The following is a 21,486-nucleotide window of genomic DNA, read 5'->3' on the forward strand; positions in this document are numbered from 1 at the left end:
GCAGGCAGGAGCAGCGTGTGGAGACCCCTTCCCACCGCGGGGGCGTGCTGGCTGCTTCCGGGAATGGCGTGGGGCCAGGGCAGGCAGGGAGCCTGCCTTATTGACAGCCCCGCTGCACCACCAGACTTTTAGCGGCCAGAGATCGCGATCAACTGCGAGAGTTTCCAGCATCGACCAGTCGATGGCGATCAACTGGTTGGTGACCACTGTTCTAGTCAGTCACTCCTGAATTATATTGCAGAGGGACACGAGCAAATTCCCAGTCCCGGACTTGTCCCCAGAAATGTGCATCTTTTACTGCCAATCACTTTCCTGGGCAATACAAGCTCATATAAATAAAGTACATCATTTCTTAATAGAAAAGCTTATGCACAATCCTGTTGTTCAAATACTTCAATCCAAACACACTGGTTTAGATAAAATAGTAAAACAAATTTATTAACTACAGAAAGATGGATTTTAAATTATTACAAGTAATGAGGCACAAAAGTCAGAATCAGTTACAAAGAAACAAAAGGTAAAATACAGCTAATATCTAATTTAACAAGCTAAGTGAATTCAAAGAAAGGGCTCACCATAAGTTCCATAATTTTTCCGCCTGAATCTTTCAATAAGGATCTCCCCCAGGGCCTGTCTACACTCACTGGAGGATCAATGCTGCGGCGATCGAAGCATCAGCGGTCAATTTGGCAGGTCTAGTGAAGACCTGCTAAATCGACTACTGAGTGCTCTCCCTCGGCTCCTGTACTCCAGCTGATCGAGAAGAGTAAGGGGAGTTGACGGGAGAGCATCTCCCATCAGCGTTGCGTAGTGTGGACCCCGCAGTAAGTAGATCTAAGCTACATTGATTTGAATTGCGCTATTCACGTAATTCAAATTGCGTAGTTTAAATCGACTTTTCCCTTTAGTGTAGACAAGGCCTCAGTCTAGTGCAGCTTGCTTTCTTCATCCAGTGTTGTTGACGTCACTGGTAGAGAGAAGAGAGCGATGATTTGTGCTGATTGCTTTCTCCTCTTAAAGCCCTCTCTTGTGCAAAAGTCATCTCAGCTGCTAAGGGAGGAAGGAACTCTCAGCTGTTTCTTTGTCAAGCTGTAGCTTTTTGCCAACACTCTCTTTCCTGCCAAAGAATGGCCACTTAACTAGTCGGTGGCCCATTTGACTTTGATGACACCTAGCTTTTTATCTGTGGGGAACTGGTTTGTCCTTGCCCCCCGAGACTTTGAACCTGTCTTAGCAATATCATACAATAGAACTGTACATCTTTACATACAATGTTGCCGCACATATTTCACCAGGACAATAATGATCAGCAAATTATGAGTTTACAAATTTTACTTCACAAGGCATACTTTGTACAAAACTTACCATAATTCTGAAAGCGATGACCATAGGAGTAGAAACTGTCACATCATCCTTACTAAATTACAGATATTTTCTGGTGGAAAATTGGCCTGTTCGTGTTCAAAGAAGTCTCTTGTTCTTACCTTACGGTACTGTCACCTGTTTCCTTTTTTCTTTCCATTTACTCTTGGTACTGCAGACTCTGCTTCTTTCCTGTGGCACAACTTAATTTTTCTATAGCCCCATTCACAAGACAAGCATTACTTATGCCAGAAACCTGTTTTGAAGTCTCGAGAGGGTTACTGTTTGACCTCCATGGTCAAACGTGGCTGAACATTTTAGGGTAGATAGCCTTGTCCTGCAAATCAATGCTTAGAAACATGATTAAGGAAGAAAATGATTTCTTTGCACCTTGTTTGGCTTTAGGAAGTTGAATCATGCTTTATTTCAGGAGGAAGAGCTGCGCAAAGGAGGAGATCCCAAATATGCTCATTTAAATATGGATCTGCATGTCTTCATTGAAGTCTTTGGACCACCTTGCGAGGCCTATGCTCTCATGGCTCATGCCATGGAAGAAGTCAAGAAGTTCCTTGTTCCGGTATGCAAATTTGTTTCTTGATGCTTTTTAGAATAGAGCCTTGGCTTTGGTACCCTTCGCTGGGGAATATACAGTAGTTTATTAGTTAACTTGTGCCCTGAAAGAAGAGATTTTAAACCACTAACTGCTCAAGCTTAGGAAGTGTTGGTCACAGGATATTAGAGAGACAAAGTGGGTGAAGTAATGCCTTTTATTGGATCCACATGCTTTCGAGCTTTCAGAGCTCTTTTTCAGGGCTGGGTACTTGGTGTCACAGTTAAATACAAGATGGAACAAACTGATTAGCATACATAGTTAACATATTAGTTAACTGGCTGCTTCACCTTGAATGGCCTCTGACAATGTGTTAGATACTTATACTAAACAATCTGTTCCATCTTGTATTTAGCTCTGATGCTGGAGCTCTGTATAAGCTTGAAAGCTTGTCTCTTTCATCAGCAGAAGTTGGTCCAATAACAAATGTTACCTCGCTCACCTTGTCAAGCTTAGGAAGAAGCTTCTTCTAGAGGCACATTACTTCATAATTGCCACTTTGGGGTTTCCTGTACCAACTAGGAAACATCTGTTACTGGCTGATCTGACAGGGTATTGGACTAGGCAGATGAAACTGGTCTGAGTTTGTATGGCAACTCTTCTGTCGGGAGCAATCTTAGCTATGCCCTGTGGGGTAATAGATTTCTTGAATGGGTTCCATTCATCACTTGAAATTGCCTTGTAGAGACCTAGCAGGAAAAAGTCCTGGTAGCTCACTTTTAATGGGTTTCGCTTGAAGCAGCCTATTTCAGCTGATAACCGGGCATGGTATATGAACACTTAATGCCTTTTTTTTAATTTGGAGATGGTTTTCATTGACTGAGCTTACAAGGCCCTTGCATGCAACTTTATGGCATTGCTTTGTTTGGATGTAAAACAGTTTTGAATGCCATGTCTGATCAATTCCAAAATTTCAGGGAATGTGTTGGGTGTCAGTAAGCAGAACCCTGTGGATTTTGGTGAAAACCAGAAAAATAAAAAAGGGAGAAATGGGAGACGTGCGGAGCCCATGGCTTTTGGTTAGCAGAACCACAGCTTCAGCCACCTCTGTAATTCTCTATAGATAAAAGAATTGATTGAGGGAGGAAAATAACACATTCCAGCATAACAATACCCCTTATTTGAGTTCTTCCTTTGTCCCAGTTGAGTTTAAAATGTTACCACCCCAAAGGAGAGAGAAGAAAAGAGAATAAGAGTGGTGTGGCTGGGGGTGGGGCAGAGTGGTGGGCACCCAGGGCTCCTGGCATTGGGGGTCTGGGGTTTGCAACATGTATCTGAAATAGAGGATGGAAGGGAGTGGCACTCGGGGAGCTTGGGGAGGAGAATGGAGGAATGCCAGGAGCCCCTGATGTGTGCAATAAGCTCAGTTTACAGAAGCAGTGTTGCTGTGGCAGCTCTGGAATCCCGACAGGCAGGCTGGTATTGGTAACCTGATCTGTGTGCGTGTCTGGGGAGGAAGTGGGTTGGAATGGCTTCTTCTGAGTTACCAGAATCTTCTGCTGATTCCCTAAGCTACATCCCCTGGGGAGATAAAGCGTGGAGCAGAGAGATGTGCTGTGTTCATGGGAATGTGAAAAGACGGCTTGGGTTTGCAAATGGGCATTTACTCTTCAGCAGGCTGCATCCAGCTCCTGCTTTTGTGTGGGTGCAGTGATCAGTTTCCAGTGTGCCTTTGGAGGAGAGCATGGCATTTTCTGTCAAAAGCATTTGGCTGGCAGTGAACCCACATGTTTCAAAAGGGGACTATAGATGCTTTGTGACAGCTGCTGTAGCTTGAGGGGTGACTCATGCAGTTTTCAGCAACTGATGCTCTAACACGTTAATCTCTGACACCTCAGAGCACGGGGTGGCTAGCTACTAGTGTCCCTTTTCTTCTCAGGATATGATGGATGACATCTGCCAGGAGCAGTTTTTGGAGCTGTCCTATCTGAATGGGGTACCAGAACCAGCACGTGGCCGAGGGGTCCCTGTGCGAGGAAGAGGAGCAGCTCCCCCTCCTCCACCTGTTCCTAGGTAACTTTCAAAAGTATTGAGCTGGAAATGGAAATTCTTGTTGTTTATGTAGCAAACTGGTTAAATTATTATTTTTGTGTGTGTGTGTCTGAACTCCAAATATTGGAACTTCCAATATTGCAGGGCTGCTTTTATTAAATTGGGAGTTATGGTCTTGTATGCTCTAGCAGTGAGTGTGCTAGAAAAGGGGTAATAAGACTTTTAATTGGGGGTTGGTGAATCTTTTGTAATCTGAATTGCATTAGCTTTAGAAAACCACCTTGCTGAAATCGCATCTGATTTCTAGAACTACTTAAAGTTGAAACCTATAACTCATTGGTTCATCATCCCCAGTCAATGGGTCCTCTGGGGCACTGAGAATCTGCAGCTTGTGCGTAACTCCCATGGAAGCTTGATGTTGCTACTATCCTGACACTGATGCTTTGCTCGATGCATTGGACTAAATCAGTGATGAACCTATGCTACACAGTGCCAGTATAGCTAGCATTTATCCCAAATGAAGGATAAAAAGAGAAGTCTCTTGCTGGTGTCTAAACGTGTTTAGTACTCAAGGGTGGTTAGTCATCTCCTCATTGGACTTTGTAAGACCCCAGGGTTCCCTTTCTCCTTAGCAAACCTACTCACCTGATCAGCTATGATAAATGTGAAGAAAAGGTCTGGACTACTTTTGTAGTAACCAGACAACCTCTGCAGAGACACACTTTTTTAAGATGTTTAGAAGTGGTGACTACTTGGGTATTCAGCTGTTGTCTCTGCATTTTCCTTTGGTAATGTTCCATATTGGTAGTTTTTATGCAGCATTAATCTCTTACCAGAGTTGCATTATAATCCTATTTATGCATCCAGTTATCCGTTTTATAGCACCCGTAACAAATAACTGTTGATCTGTCAGTAAATTCTTAGATATTTTGAACATCGTTGTGGCTTTTGCAGAGTACATATATGGCTATTTCTAATCCTTTTTCTTCCTAGGGGGCGTGGTGTGGTGGGCCCTCCTCGTGGGGCCCTGGTGCGAGGAGCACCAGTGAGAGGTGCCATAGCTAGAGGAGCTACTGTGGCCCGTGGTGTACCCCCTCCTCCAGCAGTAAGGGGCGCTCCCGTACCAAGAGCTCGTGCAGCAGGCATTCAGAGAATACCACTTCCTCCTCCACCCGCACCGGAAACTTACGAAGATTATGTAAGAAACTTTAATACATACTCTTTCCAAGTAGCTAGAAGCCAATTACTTACGGATCCTAAGGGCATATCTACACTGAAATTAAAAACCTGTGACTGGCCCATGCCAGCTGGCTCAGGCCAAGGGGCTGTTTAATTAGGTGCTCTGGCTGGAGCCCAAGCCCAAACATCTACACTGCAATTAAACATTCCTGCAAGCCCGGATCAGCTGGCACGGGCCAGCCATGGGTGTCTCATTGCAGCGTTGGCATACCCTAAATGTTGGGTATTAACAAAGCAATTGCACTAAGGGCCCTTGCTTAGTAGCAAACGCTAGCACTAGCCTGAATGGTTGAACTGAGAGGTGAGGTTATTGTTTTCTGTTAATAAGTTTCCGTGTGCGCCATAATGAAACACTTTTTTTGGAGGGGAATAATTACAATGCAAAAGTGTGGCCAAGATTATATTTTAAGTACTGGTGCCCAGCAAAAAAACAATCAAAACACTTCTGTGGAAAGCTGCTTGTAGAAGCAGGGAGCACTGGAGTCTTCAGACCATGTAACTACGGTAAGAACTTACTTTAACATGTGAATAAACTTGGTTAAAATGTTGTTGTCACTACAGACATACCCCTGAGTGTTTTCTTTGCTAAGCTAAGAATATTTGCTCTTGCCATTTTAAAGAGATAGAAACAGCACAATGACTTGGTTTAGATGGGCACCAGAGTAAATATTTGAGGACCCATCACAGTGAGATTTGTCTTCTCTCTCTCTCTCCTGTTTTCCATTGGCTCTGGTTAAAACTAGTGGGTTCTGTCTACCTGTAAATCCTATGTTGGAGAACCCAGTTATGAGACTTCTGACATAGCGTGGACATAATGCAGCCTTGGACACTTTAGAGGACTCTGGCATGCCTTGTGAACATGATTAACGTTCTCACCTTCACTGCAAGATAAAGGTTCCCCTGGGACATGCTAGGATTGCTAAGTTCATCTGAAAAGGACTGCAGAGTAAATTCAGTTTGGCTCTTTCCCTTAGTCAGAATGAATGACACCCTCCACATGTATCCATCCTTATGTCATTATCTGTTTCAGGGTTATGATGATACATATGCGGAGCAGAGTTATGAGGGATATGAAGGCTACTACAGCCAGGGCCAAGGGTAAGTTTGTCATTTTTCAGTCCCCTTTAATCCCATTCCTGAGAGAGAATTCTGCATGACTTTTTTTACAGAATTTTCAGGTAAAATTAAACATGTTTCCATTATTTTAATAACATTTTGAGACCAGTTGTGCCTTGTTCTGTTGGCTTCTATTGTGCTTGAAACAAGCAGCATGTGCGGAAAGGTACATTTCAGAAAGTTCCCACTAGCCTTTAGCTCTGCCTTTAAAAGGAGTGGTCATACTTACCCAAAGTGGTAGGGAGGTTTTAGGTGTCCTAATTCAAGCACTACAAAGCAAGTCTTGAATTATTCTTGACGGTCTTATGAATTTGAATGCTCCAGTTCTTGGGGTTTGTGAATAAATGTTTTCACCTCTACGCAACCAACTTAAACGCATCCTGTCTTCCTCTTTCAGGGACACAGAATATTATGATTATGGACATGGGGAGGCACAAGAATCCTATGAAGCTTATGGTATGTCTGGACACACTGCTTATGTGACAGGGAGAGAAGGGGGTATAAGTCAGTTGGGAATTGCTTGAAGTTTATCGGATCTCTTTTTGCTTTAAAATTTCTGTCTTAAAGTAAGAAAATGCTGATGGTATAGTTCCAAAAAGTGATGGAGGGGCCTTCATGGGGAAAAATGTTTACATTCCACAGATAACACAGGTCTATGTGACAGTCAAACTAAGGTCATACATCATGGCTTTGTTAGGCTCATATCTAGTTTGACTCTTGCAAAGGTGGCCTTACCTAAAGACCTGCAGTAGAATGCCATGTTGGAGTTCTTGCCACTGTGTGCCCCCCACTTTTTTTCTTCAGAAGTGGGGTGTTTCTAAGCATTGGTCAGTTTTGTGCATGGAATACTCCACAGCTGGAGGTCTGAATTCCCACCTACAGCATTGCTTTTACAGTAGTTTGGCTTGCAGAGATTATATTTTGTTGACTTGGATGAATGCACAACTCCAGCTGCTTCCTTATAATCCTCAAAACTCTTTCAGCTGAGACTGACTCTGCAATAAATACGTGCTTGAAAGATCGATTTTAATCTAGCATTAAATTTTCTCTTTAACTCGTAGAGCTCTGTAGCGACTGTATATATGGCCTATGTTTGGCTAATGAAAATACTCCATTTGTAATTTCCCAAAATCTGCGCTGGTCATATAGAACAAGAAGTCTGATCTAACTAATACTGTTGTTTAAATCATATATAGGAGACAACACTTTGAGAAGCCGTAGTAAAATATTGATTTATTACTGTTGCATTGCATCATGAAGAATTTAGGAGGATTGAGTAAACTGAGGCAGTTTGGCTTGCTAGTTATGAATTGCACTGCCATGTATCAAAGAGCGAGATTTCTGGTTGTCTTTTGAAAGTGTTGCAAAAGCACTTGATGTATTAGAATCAAGAATCAGCCACTTGATGTATTAGAAGCACATTTTCAGCAGCCTCTACAGTCAGTTCAGGTACAGAATTAGTTCTTGTGGGAATCCCATTAAGTACTCCTGCTGGGGCTTGGGACTCAAGTATTTTGAAGGGGAGAAAGGTGGCTAGCATTGGGTATATGAGATTTTCGGGGCTCAGAGAAGCAGAGGGAGGCCTCTAGCTGTCCCATGATTAAGCGCATGAAATGTTAAGATGGCATTATACTTCCTGCTTCGGGAGCAAGCAGAAAGTGAGGCTTAACTTTGTGGTGGCATACTGGTCCATACTTGCATTGTATGGAGTTTAAATTCAACTGCCTAACCAAAGATTTTCTCATCAGTCTGAGTTAAATATGAATAGACACTTGCTGTCAGTAATACTGGATATCTTCCTTGCTTCCATTTAGAATAGCTGTTAAATGCCTTGTTTTGTTTCTTGTGTTGGTTATGCAACACAAAGAAGCTTTTGTGTTTCTATTTGGTAAGAGAGCAGTGCTGTTGTCTGAGACTTGAAGGCCAAACTGCTCGTACACTCGGCATGAAGTTGCCACAGTTAATCTGTTTATTCGCAGTAATTTCCTTTGGCCTCTGCTTTTATGAAAACAAAATTAGAAAAATAAATTGTGCAGCCAGTGTGGAGGCCACTTTGAGGAAAATCAAAATGCATTTCACGGTGGTGGAATAGAATGTTACACTTGCCTCTCAGTGCCTGGTGTATATTTATTCCTCTGAAACCAGTGACGTGTGCAGAGAGTGGCAGATGTGCAAAATAAGAATATTGCAAGCGCAAGGCTTAATAAAAGCTGATCTTGGATATTTGGGACTTGAGCTAGCTCTAGGAGAATGGGATTTGAACTTTGCTTGTTTCAATAGTTATTTATATGGCAAAAGGATTTTGAGAGAATTCAGCTGTCCTACTGAAAGCTTTTTACCATAATCAGTTATACATGTTGGTGCAGGTACCATGATTAGCGAGTAGTGAAATCCTGATCTCAAGAGACAGGCATTGAATGTTGAGGTATCTTCTAGAATGTAATCCCTAAGTAGTCACTGTCTCACCCTTCTGCTACTAACTGGCAGAAAACACTGTTCTATCTCTGGGTTCAGTACGAGACTGCCATCCCAGAGCAGTGGTAGTGATTTAGTCATTTTGGCAGGTTTGTGCAAGGAGACTTCTTTGCTTTTATTTTTAAAAAGGAGAAAAACGCTTCTTGTAGCAGTATCCTGCACAGCTGAATCAGAGTTTATGGATTATAAAATGCTGCTTGCTTACAGACTGAAAGAGCTTTAATGGCTGTGACCTTAGCTGAGGCTGACTGCCAAAGCTGCTTCAGGAATTGGAGTCCGTTTCAGATCTACTAAAATTAATTGGTTGTTATTCATAGATGAAAGGTATCAGGTTTGTTCAAGTGTGAGCCTAGTGGGGGTATCATATCTGCAGACTTCCAAAGGGGTTCCCATACAAGTTAACTTTGTTAAATGCTTGCAAAGTTAAAGGTTCTTGGTAGAGATTTAATATTTGTGGAACTTGAAGCTATGTGACACTGGGATCTTGTAGATAAACAGTAGTCTTATAAAAGCTTAAAGGATGACCTATAAAGGCCTGTGAGCCAACAGAGTTGTAAGAATATTAATGTCACTGGTCTTCACAAAGTCGTGATATTGAAACTGGAGGCAGGTGTTCTGACTGCTACACTGTGCAGTTATGCTGCTGCCCTTGTATGCATGCATCTCATCATGTTAGTGTGCTGTGCACTTTGACGTTTATTGCTCTCTATTTTGCAGGCCAAGATGACTGGAATGGAACAAGGCCCTCCCTGAAGGCCCCACCAGCTAGGCCAGTGAAGGGGGCCTACAGAGAGCACCCTTACGGACGCTATTAAAAACATGAGGGAAAAATATCAGTTACTAGCAAACAGTTGTTACTGATTCTTGTATCTCCCAGGATTCCTGTTGCTTTACCCACATCAGACAAGTAATTGTCTAACTGTTTTTCTTCGTGGCCCCCTTTTCTCCCACTCCATCCTCACCTTGCATTCTGGCTTCTGTACGTAGTATTTTAAAATGAGTTAAATAGATTTAGAAGACCAACTTTAAATTTTTTTTTAAGTGTGTAGATTGCTTTTCTTTGTTGTTTAGATATAAACACAACTGTACTTTTTTTAATAAAAGTTGAGTTTAAAAAAAAATTAGTTTCAAAAGTGACATGCTTGCTTAACAGTTATGAAATTAAGGTTTTGTTAACCTTTAAGTTTGGTTTTTAAGATACCCGTAAAAGTTGTAGTTGCAGAATCCCAAAAGTAGGCTACATTTCAAAATTCAGGGCTGTTTTTAAGAATTAAAATCATAATGTAACGGTAGTGGCTGCCACCGTTTAAAAGTAAGCTCAGTTGTCAAACTTTCCTTAAAAGCAGATTGCTGGTGAATCTTAAGTTTAAATTTTAATACAAAGATCCTCCTAACAAATTAAATAGTTTTTTTTTTTTTTAAGTTAATTGATTTAAAAAAAAATTAGGTTTGTAAAATTGACTTTTATGTGGGTTTTGAAATCTAGCCCCGAACACGCGGTGTTGAGAGATGCTTGGGAAGCAGATTTTTCCAGTGTAAAGGGGTTCTTAGCTTGGTTCTGTGCGGAGAACTTTTAAGACGAGAACAAATTTAAATCACTGCACTGCTCTGTCTAATTGCCCAGGGTTTGAAATTCGAAACTATTAAATGGATAGTAGGTTTGCATTCTGTAAAACTACAGATTTCTCATTTTAGGATATTTGGGGCAGATAATACAGTGCGAGTTGAAAATTGGCAAAGGTGTCAATATTTAGCAATCCCAGTGACTTGTTCAAGTGTGTCTCAACACTAGCTTTATATAAAAAGGGACACTGCAGCTGAAAAAATGAGAAATTTCACTTTGTACATAGGTTAAAGTCCTAATTGGATTTGTACGCTGTCCTCCCACTTTGTTCTTGAAGATTAAATGCTACGTGTGTAAAGTCTGCCTAAATAGGTAGCTAAAACTTGTCAAAATGTCTGCAGCAGTTTGTCAATAAAGTTTAGTCCTTTTTTAATCAAAGTAAATGTGATGAATTGTCATTTTTTTTGTTGAACAATAAAATAGCTTTTCTCTTTCAAATAAACTTAAATTAATGCTAAAGTTAATGGTCTTTTTAAAATATGGAGACATATCTAAAAATGGTGTTTTTCTGTAACCTTTACAAAAAGCTATCAAGCTGGTGAGTAGCTTAATTTTAAAAAGGAGGAAAAAAAAACTTTTTTTTTTTTTTCACCCCCTGGAAGTTGTTGAAAGCAGTTTGAACCAGTACTAGAGTAGAAATCTGACTTCTGCAAAACGGCAAGTGGAAGGAGTGTTTATGGGCTGGACGGAATTAGTTTAATGATTCAGATTTCAGATAGCCTCAGCGTTCTGCAGACTCCAGATGGAGTCTGAAATGGCTGGTTTAAAAGTAGAATGACAAAATGAAGATTGACAAACCCAAGACCTAGCTACCAACAGGAGGAAAAAAGAAGCTTTATTTTGTTTTTGAACACAACTAACCCTTGTCTAAAGGTGATGCCTACCTGCTTTAAGGTAGTCTGCATTTGGGGAGCCCAGTTACAAACCCACAATTGTTTTGAGAAGGGGGCAGGTGATTGCTTTTAATATCCTTCTGGGAAAGCATAATAGGTTAAAGTAAAATGCTGCTTAGAGAAACTTGAGATGGTTTGTTGTATTACCCTTCTCTGCAAAATATAAATCTGACATCGTAGGGGGGAGAAATAAACTGCTCGGGGGTGAAAAATGCACTAGAACATTAGGAACCAAACTGCCTGTAGCAGTGCATGATTGAGGGGAATACTTTAAAACAAAAAGTTGTATTTGTAGATTGTTATTAAAATGTAAATAACAATTTTCAACAATGGTTTGGAGTCAGCTTTCAGGGCATAATGTCTTGCTTGATGAAAAGATCACCCTATACCCCCCTTTTAAAGGAAAATTATCGCAGGAGAATAAGGATGTGTAAAGCTAACATGCATCGCAAAAAACAAAAGGTAACCTAAATGTCTGCTTTTAATAGCACATTTCTCTTTTACATAAACTGTGACGGCAACTTGCATAAACTTTATTGAAACAATTCTTCAAATGTTAATGTAAAATTTGAAAAAAAAAATGTTTAAAAGTAGATGTTTTTAAAAAAAGACCACATGTTTTTGCATAAATTAGCAATAATTTCAATAATCGTGCACTTTGTAAATGCACTGTAATGTAACCTGGGCAAAAAAAAGGAATCTGAAAGCTTAAATTTCAAACATGTAAAATGACACCGAATATAGATAGTCCTGCTACTGCCAAAAAAATTCTGCTCAGTTATTTAAAATGTAAAATGATGACCCTTATAGACCCCAACATTGATATTCACTATGAAATGTTCAGAGCTCAGCTTAAGTTGCATGTTTTCCTTCCTGTATAATTTGCATGCAGGATCTTTTTTTCTTTAAATCTCTGTTTTTCCATTAAGGAAACTCACAATCTTTTCTCAATTTGCAGGAGTCAAGAACGTCGCTGCAAATCATCTGGGTGAAGATGTTTTTGCCAAACAAACACTGGGTAGGTTATTATTCAGTTTTGCATCACATGGCTAGTTGTTAACATCTTCTGTGTGGGAGGTGGAGGCGTTGCCATCTGATGTGCTAAACAGAAGCAGCTCTTCATATGCACACAGATAAATTAGATTGTTCTAAAGGCTAATTATGTGACTGGCTTTTGTAGTGGTCACTGAAGGAGGCGGGGGTTGTGTGGGTGAATGTGCATCTGTTAAGAGCTCTCCCACAGATCCTCCTGCAGAATGAGGCTGAGTGATGGATCTGGGGAGAGGTGGAAGTGTGGCAAAGCAAGAGCAAGACGATCTTTTGAGCTGACGCTTGGCTGTGATGCGGAGAGAGGATTCACTTCAAAGCCAACATAAGGCAGTGTTGGAGGCGCTACCCCCACCTTCCAGCAATGGAGCAGTTATATCTAGTAACATTCTTCACATGTCCTCTGTGTATTCCCACTCTTAAGGAGCACTGGCTGGTACAGCTTGTATGGAGGCACCTTCTAGTAACAGTGCCTCTTAGTGGTCGCATGCCTCTGCCCTCTCCATAGCTAGCATTTGAACACATTCTGAAGGAGGCATAGCACCGGCTGCAGCCTCAGTTCCTTCCAACCACAGCAGTGAAAGGATGCGTCAAGAAGCATGGATTTTAAAGGTGTCGCCCAACAGTCTTCCTGGCTTCCAGCCTTCGAGTTTGGTGCCTGAAATGCTTAGGAGAGAAGAATTCTCCTTCATGCTGTGCTATGTTTAGCACCCTTACTACTTGGGCCTGTAAAGAGTAGCCTTTTGTTACATCAGCACTTGTCAGCCAAGCCTGAGAGATTTGATGCAGCTAGAAGGTCCTAGTGAAAGGATAGGAGACCTGAATCAGCTCCGAGGACTTTTGGATCCAGGAAGGCTTCAATAGTGAAGGCTCAGGCTTTGGCAGAGAGCTCCAGGTCCAAGTTGACTCAGCTTGTGGTTGCCAGATCCTCTGATCCAACACCACAGATATTCCCTCCATCAGAACTGGTTCCAGATAAGGAACATAAAGCTCAAGAGAGACTACTGGAAACAAGCACTTTGATTATGAGGGAAAGGAAGGGCAAATTGAAGCATATCTTAAACAGTTCTGAGTTCAGTGTCTTCAAGATTTAAAGATAATGCCAGATCAATTGGGGGAGGGAGGGTGGATCCAAAAGAGACCAGTGGAACCCAGTATGTCGACTACTAAGGTTCCTACTTCTACAGTTACAGTGTAGATTCATGTGGTTCCACAAGAGAGGACAGGTTGACTGCATCTCTTTTTCCCAGAACCAGAAACCAAGCTGGGAGCTTGACTGGGATAGATCTCCAGAGACAGTTCCCTACCACCTAAGACTCCAGCTGGCTCTCTGAGAGAGACACCATTTTCTAGATCCCAGCTTCGTTATATATCCTATGGCTTCACTATCGGATATGCATTTGGGAGGAGCCAATTCTGATAATGGCATCCAAGGATCAACAGTTTTCCCTGAAATAGGTCTTTCTTCTGGAGTGGACACCCTGAGACATTCTATACAGGAAGCATATGATTTGATACCAGAATGGGGTAATTAGCAAGACTAGCATATGCCATCATGGATGCTTTGGCCCTATTGGCCAGCCCCTACTTATCCATGCTATCCAAGGAAGATCTGACTCTCTGGTTCCAGAGCAGTTTCCACCTAAATCTATGGTCCAAGATATTCTGATCAGAGATTCTCAGAACCAACCGCTAGAGAATGTCCTTCTGCCTTGGTACAAGATGTGCTTCCTGAGGAGGGAGAAGAAACATCCCCTCTAGTTGATTTTCAACAACAGAACATTACACCCGAAGGTGATACATTTCCATCTGAAGAGGAATCTTCAGCATCCTCTCCTTTGGAAGATGCAATTCAGTTCCACAGATGAGTGGCTATGGATGGTGTTGACTTTAAAATTGCCATCAGTACCTTTGGAAGAAGCTACCCACTCAGTGTTCAACATTTTGTGTTTGACTACAAAAATAACGCATCTTCGCCAATAGTGTAGGAACTTTGTCAACCAGCAAAAGCTAGAAGGACCAATCCTTCCTCTTAACCAATTTCAAAAAAGGCTGACAAGTTGTGCCAGATCCCATATGAGGGGTTCTCTTGTTTTCTTATTCGCTCTCTGACTAACTCACTCGACATGGCAACATATAAAGATCCTTTGTTATGTTGGTATTTAATAATAGTGTTGATCCATTTTTCACGTTCTATTCAAAACCCATTTTAGATTATTATACCTAAAAGGTTATGGGTTTGTCCATCTCCGTTAAAGTTCATTTAGCAGCAATAGCAGCTATCTACGTGCAGATTGATGGCAAATCTGTGTTTTCAAACACATTAGTTAAAAAAATTGTTTTAAAGGGTTTATTGAACTTTATAGCCACCATTATAAGACCCAGTTCCTCCAGGAATTTAAACATAGTTCTAACATAACTTATGTCTCCATTTTAACCTCTTGTGAGCTTATGCTATTTTCTATAAGGACAAATAGTTCTTGGGCTGCACCCCAAAGTACTTCCTACAGAAATTTCAGATTTCCATGTAAATCATTGTATTAATTTACCAGCATTCTTTCCAAAATTTCTTGTACGTGAGGGAGAATCTAGATTCTGTAGATGCAAAAAGAACACTTCCTTATGTGAATGGAGCTATGAGGTTTAGGTCCTCTCCTTAATCATTTCCTACTCTGGTCATTCTGAGGGTCAATCTATTTCTGCTCAGTTTGTATCTAGGTGAGTGAGGCCTTGTCTAAACTATCTGGGTAAGTCGACCTAAGTTACGCTACTCCAGCTACATAAATAACGTAGCTGGAGTGGACATAGCTTAGGTCAACCTTACTCTTCTTGTTCTGGTGGAGTACCAGAGTCAACTGGAGTGCACTCTGCAGTTGATTTAGCGGGTCTTCACTAGACCCACTAAATCGACCCCTGTTACATTGATAGCAGCAGCCTTGATTCCTGGTAAGGGAAGACATGACCTTAGACAATGTATAGAAGAGTTATAGAAATTCTTCTCTCCCCTCTTGTTCTTGTACCCCATTACACTAGGGTGGCTGCTGTGTCTGTAGTGTGCGCTAGACACGTCTCCGTTATTGAATTAGGTAGACCTGCCACATGGAGTTCAGTTCACACATTCATGAAACACTGTATTAGATTTTGGCAGCCAGATCTGACACTCAGTTTGGCAGGGCAGTTTTTCAATTGTTTCATTAGGGCTCCATTTCCCTCCCTCCCATCTTTAGTGTTCTGCTTGCCAAACTGTCCGAAGAGTGGGAATGTGCAGAAGACTAAGGAGAAACGAAGGTTGTTTGTATGTAAACAGACCACCAAACCTTGGTGGGTTTCTGAGGTTTAAGTAGCTACTGGCTGTTTTTTTTTTTGTTGTTGTTTTTTGTTTTGTTTCATTTTGTTAAAGATACAGGCACAGGCTTCTCACTCTTAAGTTTTCAAGCCTGACCACAGCTTGCTTAGCTAAGAGTTTTGAAGGGCTACACATCCCCCACATCAGCTGATGGAACAACTTGAGCCTGTTGGGTTAGAGAGAGAGTCTCATGATTCCTTTGGCTGTCATTTACTTTCACCACTGACAGCTGACGTGCTCCCTCTGGTGGATACTGTGATTATCATTCATTTGCTTATCCTGTGGAAGCATTTTATTGTCTCCACCCACCTGCCCTCCTTGCAAACCTAGCAATACATTGGACACCAGCCCAACCTTCACTCAAAAGGAATTGACTGTTGAAGGCATCAGTGGACTGAACTGCTTACAAGCTGGGGTCGGAAGAGTCCACTGAGGCCCAAAGGCAGCCCTCTAAAGCTTGTTGTTTTCAGGCTTCTGATCCATTTCTCACTGGATCTTTGAGACCCAGGAGTGAGAAACTTGAGACTTCCAAAAGAATAGAATTGCACAGTAACAGTCCCTTCTTAATTACATTGCCCATAAAGCACTACAGCTTTGCAAGACAAACAAAAGCCCTGATATGTAGGGACTACATAAGTACATAGAAGGAGATCTATCTTACATGGAACTGTAAGAACGCAAGCATCTGTAATCCTACTCCTCTGCAATAGGAAAGGAAGGTTGGGAATGACCGTGGTGTTGAAATGTTACATTACACGTCACTCTCTTCAGAAGTCTCTTTGCTATCTAAAAATATTAGTCCATTGGTGTAAATAGATTAGGGAAACAGTTTATATATGGGTGATTTCCATGGTCCATTTATTCAATACATTTTTTTTGCAATGTAATTAGCTATAGTATCCATTTCCATTGTTGTACCAATTCTTTTCCTATTTCTTTCCTACTAGGCACAACCTTTATATCCTGTGGAAAAGATGTGATAAAGATCATCCATTATGGTGCCGATTTTTATCCAGTAGAAGTGAATCTTGTGGCACTGCCATTTGGAATGTATACAGCTTGCCTCTGCATTACACTTCCTGCATATGTTGGGTGTTTATATAAAAGATGCTAGTGTTATGGAGGAATGTAAATCTTATTGTAAATAATTGTATTTGCCAAAACTGGTTTGAGAACATGCTGCTTGAAGCATTTTCCTCTATTCATCTTATAGTGTTGGAATAATCTGATTGTTTTTGATCTAGTGTATGTACTGATTATAGAATTAGAACATGAAAATCAGATTATGATGATTTTCTGAAAGATGCTCTAGTTTAGACAAATTATGGGTTTGACTTGGGACTGAGTCAAATTTTCTGGCTTGTGTTATGCCGAAGATCAGACTAAATAATCATAATGGTTTCTTCTGGTCTTTATCTTTTGAATCTATTAAAAGTAAATTTTCCCTTTATACCGTCACACTTTTCCATTGGGTGTGGTTCGGATCAAACAAATGCCTCTGTTTTACCTGTAAGTAATAATCCTTGAGGTCCAAAAGTCAACTGTACCAAAGGGAGCTTCTCTGAGGGGATTACAGTTTTGATATTACAATACCATCTAGCGGTCCCAGTCAAGATCAGGACCCCATTATGACATAATAAAAGTCAGCCCCCACTTCAAAGTTTGCTGTCGTTGTCAACGTGTAATAGATGTGGGAAACTGAGGTGGGAGGAGGAAGTGGTAACAGTAGTTAAGAGCATGTTTTTACAAAGACTAGCAGTCTGCCTCTCTTTTTCCTATCTGTTGGGATTACTAAAGTGAATATCTATCTTATTTTACAACTTCACTGTGATAGCTTTTCATATTTGTGAACGCATAAGAGGGGATCTAATCTTCAGTAGTGTATGTTCAGTAGGACAAAAGACTAAGTTACCTAGATAGCTAATTGTGACACAGTATTGCTTCCTGGATTCAGATATAACAGGGGACCATAATTCTAATATATGCATGCAAGATTTTGAGGCCAGCTTGGTTTTTAAGAGTAAAGTTGGTCTCTTATTTGACCACAAAAGCAAATGAAGTTTCTATTTAATACAGGATGTGTGCCATCTGTTTTACAGCAGAGCTGCCGACAGTCGATAATTATAAGGGCAACTCTTCCCTTCCTTACCCCTTCCCTTCTTGAAAAGTAATACACTAAGCCACACCCTTGCCTTCCAAAAGAACAAATGGGCATTTAGATGACTTGTAAGGTGTCCAAGCAGGAATCTGAGAGTGACGCTGGGACATCTTCCTCCCTGGGCCTCTGAACACTGAGTGCCTATTAAGGATTGAAATACCTTGGTTGGGGGATGCAAGCAAGAAGAGGAAGTACTAATAACGAAAGACGTCTGTAGGCTGGTTGGAGAAGGGAAACAGTCGTCGTTTAATACTCTACTCTGTCTTGAGGGGAGAACATTCAATTTCATTAATTAACCTAGCCTGTCTTTCAGAAGGGGTCTCTTTGTATGTAAAGAGGACACTGAAGTCTGCTTCTTCACTCACTTCAGAACCTGGAAGGGAAGTGGTAACTGTCAGCATTGAAATGGAAAGTATGCCTCTTTCCCAGTTAAGCCGCTATTTCCATTTCTGGCTTTACAAGCCAACCCAGTAGGAGGTTTGCTCTAATAATGCACAGGTTGCTACCTTAAAACTCAATGTTTGATGTGCAGTCAGGAATTGTGACCCACAATCTTTGCAATTACATATAGAACAGAACATTTTAATGAGTTAAGAAATGTGCTCTTGTGGATGTCTGAATTTTCATTTTCTGTGCATAGCCATCATAAAGGAACACTGTAGGCTGGAAAAGCAGATCCCTTTCACCATCTGGTATTGTCTTGTTTAAGGAGTTCACTAATTGTATAAACTGCGTTGCCTCCAGCCAGGACATAGCTGATCCTCTGTCGGATTGTGTAGTATTCCATCATCTGCACTCTAGAATTAGAAACACTCACAAATTAGGCGCTGAAATTTTTTTTAAATAAAAAGTGTGGGGGGGGTATTATTGGTGAAGACAGTCAACATGGATCAAGGCAAATCTTAGTTTTATTATTGCATAGGTAGGAGCTAGGTTACTTAGCAAGCCCGCTCGGGCTAATATTTAGCAATACATTAACCATATTATTAACGTAAGTTTATAGTTATTCCCTGTAGATAAAAGCCTTGACTGTGAATTTCCTTGCTTTCAAATGTGAGATTTTTAACATAGTTTATCCTCCTGCAATTACTACTCTTGCCTGAAGCCGTAATTCATGAAGTCTCTCTCCAGTCCAGTGCTAGATGTGATGGGGATCCTGGATGTAGAGAACAGAAGCTGTGGTACAGAGAAAAAACTACTGCATTTCCTTCCAGGTGCTATACCTGAACACTTGACACATGGTTGAAATGCCTATAATATAATTCCTGGTGCAATGAAATCTATCACAAGTTGAATGTCAGAAATAGTCACAGACTACAGAGGAATGCAACGTGACAGAGATTTTAAGAGATCAGAAAGCTGAGGGATGAGAGGCCAAAGGGGTGCCGTGGCAGTGAATGGGGTAAGAGCCCTTAAAAATATAGAGAGATTTTAAGTCACTGTATCTGGAAGAGCTTTGCAGAGATTCAGACTGAATGTGTTACGGAGGCAGTTGGTCTTGTTTTAATCTCCTCCTAATAAATTTTTAATTAGATGGGTCGAATGTTAGTCTGTTGGGCATTTCACACAGACAGTTCTGGAGAGGCTCCTCATTCTTCAGAAATCCATGTACCTTTTAAGGCGCAGTTTGGACAGGAGCTAGTCAAATCTACATTGTCCTTTCCTGTTCCATAAGAATAGAAACAGTCAAATCTTTACCGCATTTCTGTCCATTAGACAGACTTAATCAGCTGAGTAACTTTTTGTTTTTTTATGAGCATGCTTTTATTTTAATAATTAACTCCAGATTAGTGTTAGAGAGAAGTATACTGGGGCGTTTCAAGTTACTTGGATAGTCTAATACCACAGGGCAGAGCAGGCTTAGGTCTCCCCCACCATGTTTGTCACAGCATCAACATTTTCTGTTCTCCCTCTACAGTAAGTCTGAGTCCTGGATCACAGACAGCTCACTGGTAGTGTCATGAGTTACGCTCAACTATGGGGATTAATCTATGTCCCATAGATTTGAGCACAGGGAAGAGTGCATGCTTAGAAGAGCAGGAACTGAGACAGATCTCAGCTTTGGATCACAGATACTTGAAAGACCAAACTGCTATTATTGGGAGGCAGCTGACCCTGCAGTGGCACCATTGGAAGGATGAGCCGTTGAGGGACATCTAAGCGTAAGAGTGTTGGGGATTAGTAATGAGGAAAAAGTAAGGTAATGAGAGGGTTCTGTTGAGAATTTGTCCCAAAATTCTCTACTTTTCTGTTTATTTACACTTAAAGTGCAGTTTTGCCTGTTACAAATGGCACTAAATGTACCTTATCTCCCCAATCATATGGATGTTGCTTTAGTCTGGAGCTCCTTGGCCACCACTTACAGATGAAAGGTTGCAGCCAGCGTTCCATTATAAGTCCCATTTTCAGATTAGAGAAATAAGTTAATACTTTTTTCTAGGCAAACATTGGAATTCTTTCTAGCCCTAGTGGACTCTTGTTCCCAGCCTGGATTGAAATTGCAGTAATTTTAGAGTTAAAGGACCATTAAACTACACCTTTTTTGTCATTTTGACATGGGCTGTTGGGTTCCCCATTGCTTTGAAATGGCCTGTTTTTATTACTTGTAACTTTACAAAAAAAAGGCTACTGCCTAGCTTGCGCTCTCTCTCTCTCTCTCTCTCTCTCTCACACACACCCACACCCACACACACCTACAGTACTTATTAACCTTTTACAACCCCTATTCCATCAATTTAGTCATCTTACATATAGCTGATATAGCTTGTACACCACTTGGAAGAATGAAACAGTTTAATATAAATCCTCCCGCTTATGGAGTTCTTCAAGCCCGGTAGGGACTTATGCACCGAGTCGGACCACAACTGGTGAAGGCTCTATGACTGAGTTCCAGGGTGTAGTTTGTAATAAAGTTTTTAGGGGGTTGCAGGAGCCCAGTACATGCTAATGTATGTAGCTGATATCTAGCATGTACTTTACTATATATGCTTTGTAGAAGATAAACTAAGGTCTGTATAGTATGTATACCACTTCTCTGGGTTTTTCAGTGAAGATAAAAAAAAAAAAAGTCCTAGTTTAAAAAAAAATTGTAAATACATATATCAAGCTCTAAAGGGGGAAAATGCAGACTTACTGTTTATAAAACTCTATTCACAGTAAAATTATCCCAACATTCATCTTTCTTATGGGTTGGTTTTTTAAAGTGGTATCTGAGCACCTTACAGCAGGAGTTCTCAAACTGGGGGTCATAAGGTTATTTGGGGGGGGGTGAGCTGTCAGCCTCACCCCAAACCCTGCTTTGCATCCAGCATGTATAATAGTGTTAAATATATAAAAGTATTTTTAATTTATAAGGGGGGTTGCACTCAGAGGCTTGCTATGTAAAAGTGTCACCACTACAAAAGTCTGAGTACTACAGTACTGCCTTACGCCATTCCTGGCTGCTTTCCCCTCTTTCCCCTGAAATGAAAGATCCAATGAAGAAAGGGAAAGGGGTACCTTATACCCCATTTCCCCAGCCTCTGTGCTCACCTATGCTGTGGTTATTAATACGAATGACATAGTGCAGTAGAAGACATGCCTGCCAGATCAAAAATTCACAGCCTCAAGGGCAGATACCACCAT

General features: G+C 41.0%; 1 protein-coding gene across 2 annotated transcripts in view; it reads left to right on the plus strand.

Moving 5' to 3' along the window:
- KHDRBS1 (KH RNA binding domain containing, signal transduction associated 1) overlaps positions 1 to 17,154 on the plus strand; it is a 28,899-nt gene extending 11,745 nt beyond the window's left edge. The window contains exons 4-11 of one of the 2 annotated variants that reach the window (XR_004643593.1): positions 1,793 to 1,939; positions 3,852 to 3,985; positions 4,958 to 5,162; positions 6,234 to 6,301; positions 6,717 to 6,775; positions 9,512 to 9,701; positions 12,270 to 12,329; positions 16,652 to 17,154. Coding sequence is in view for 1 of the 2 variants with exons in the window: in XM_034754062.1 (XP_034609953.1) it covers positions 1,793 to 1,939; positions 3,852 to 3,985; positions 4,958 to 5,162; positions 6,234 to 6,301; positions 6,717 to 6,775; positions 9,512 to 9,609 (711 nt within the window). In the remaining variant the exon portion in view is untranslated. Of the gene's footprint in view, positions 1 to 1,792; positions 1,940 to 3,851; positions 3,986 to 4,957; positions 5,163 to 6,233; positions 6,302 to 6,716; positions 6,776 to 9,511; positions 10,802 to 12,269; positions 12,330 to 16,651 lie in introns of those variants that run through there. The other variant, XM_034754062.1, reaches the window with a different exon arrangement.
- The last annotated feature ends 4,332 nt before the right edge of the window (positions 17,155 to 21,486 follow it).

This window comes from Trachemys scripta, chromosome 20 (genome assembly GCF_013100865.1).
Source record: "Trachemys scripta elegans isolate TJP31775 chromosome 20, CAS_Tse_1.0, whole genome shotgun sequence".
NCBI classification, from domain to species: domain Eukaryota; kingdom Metazoa; phylum Chordata; order Testudines; family Emydidae; genus Trachemys; species Trachemys scripta.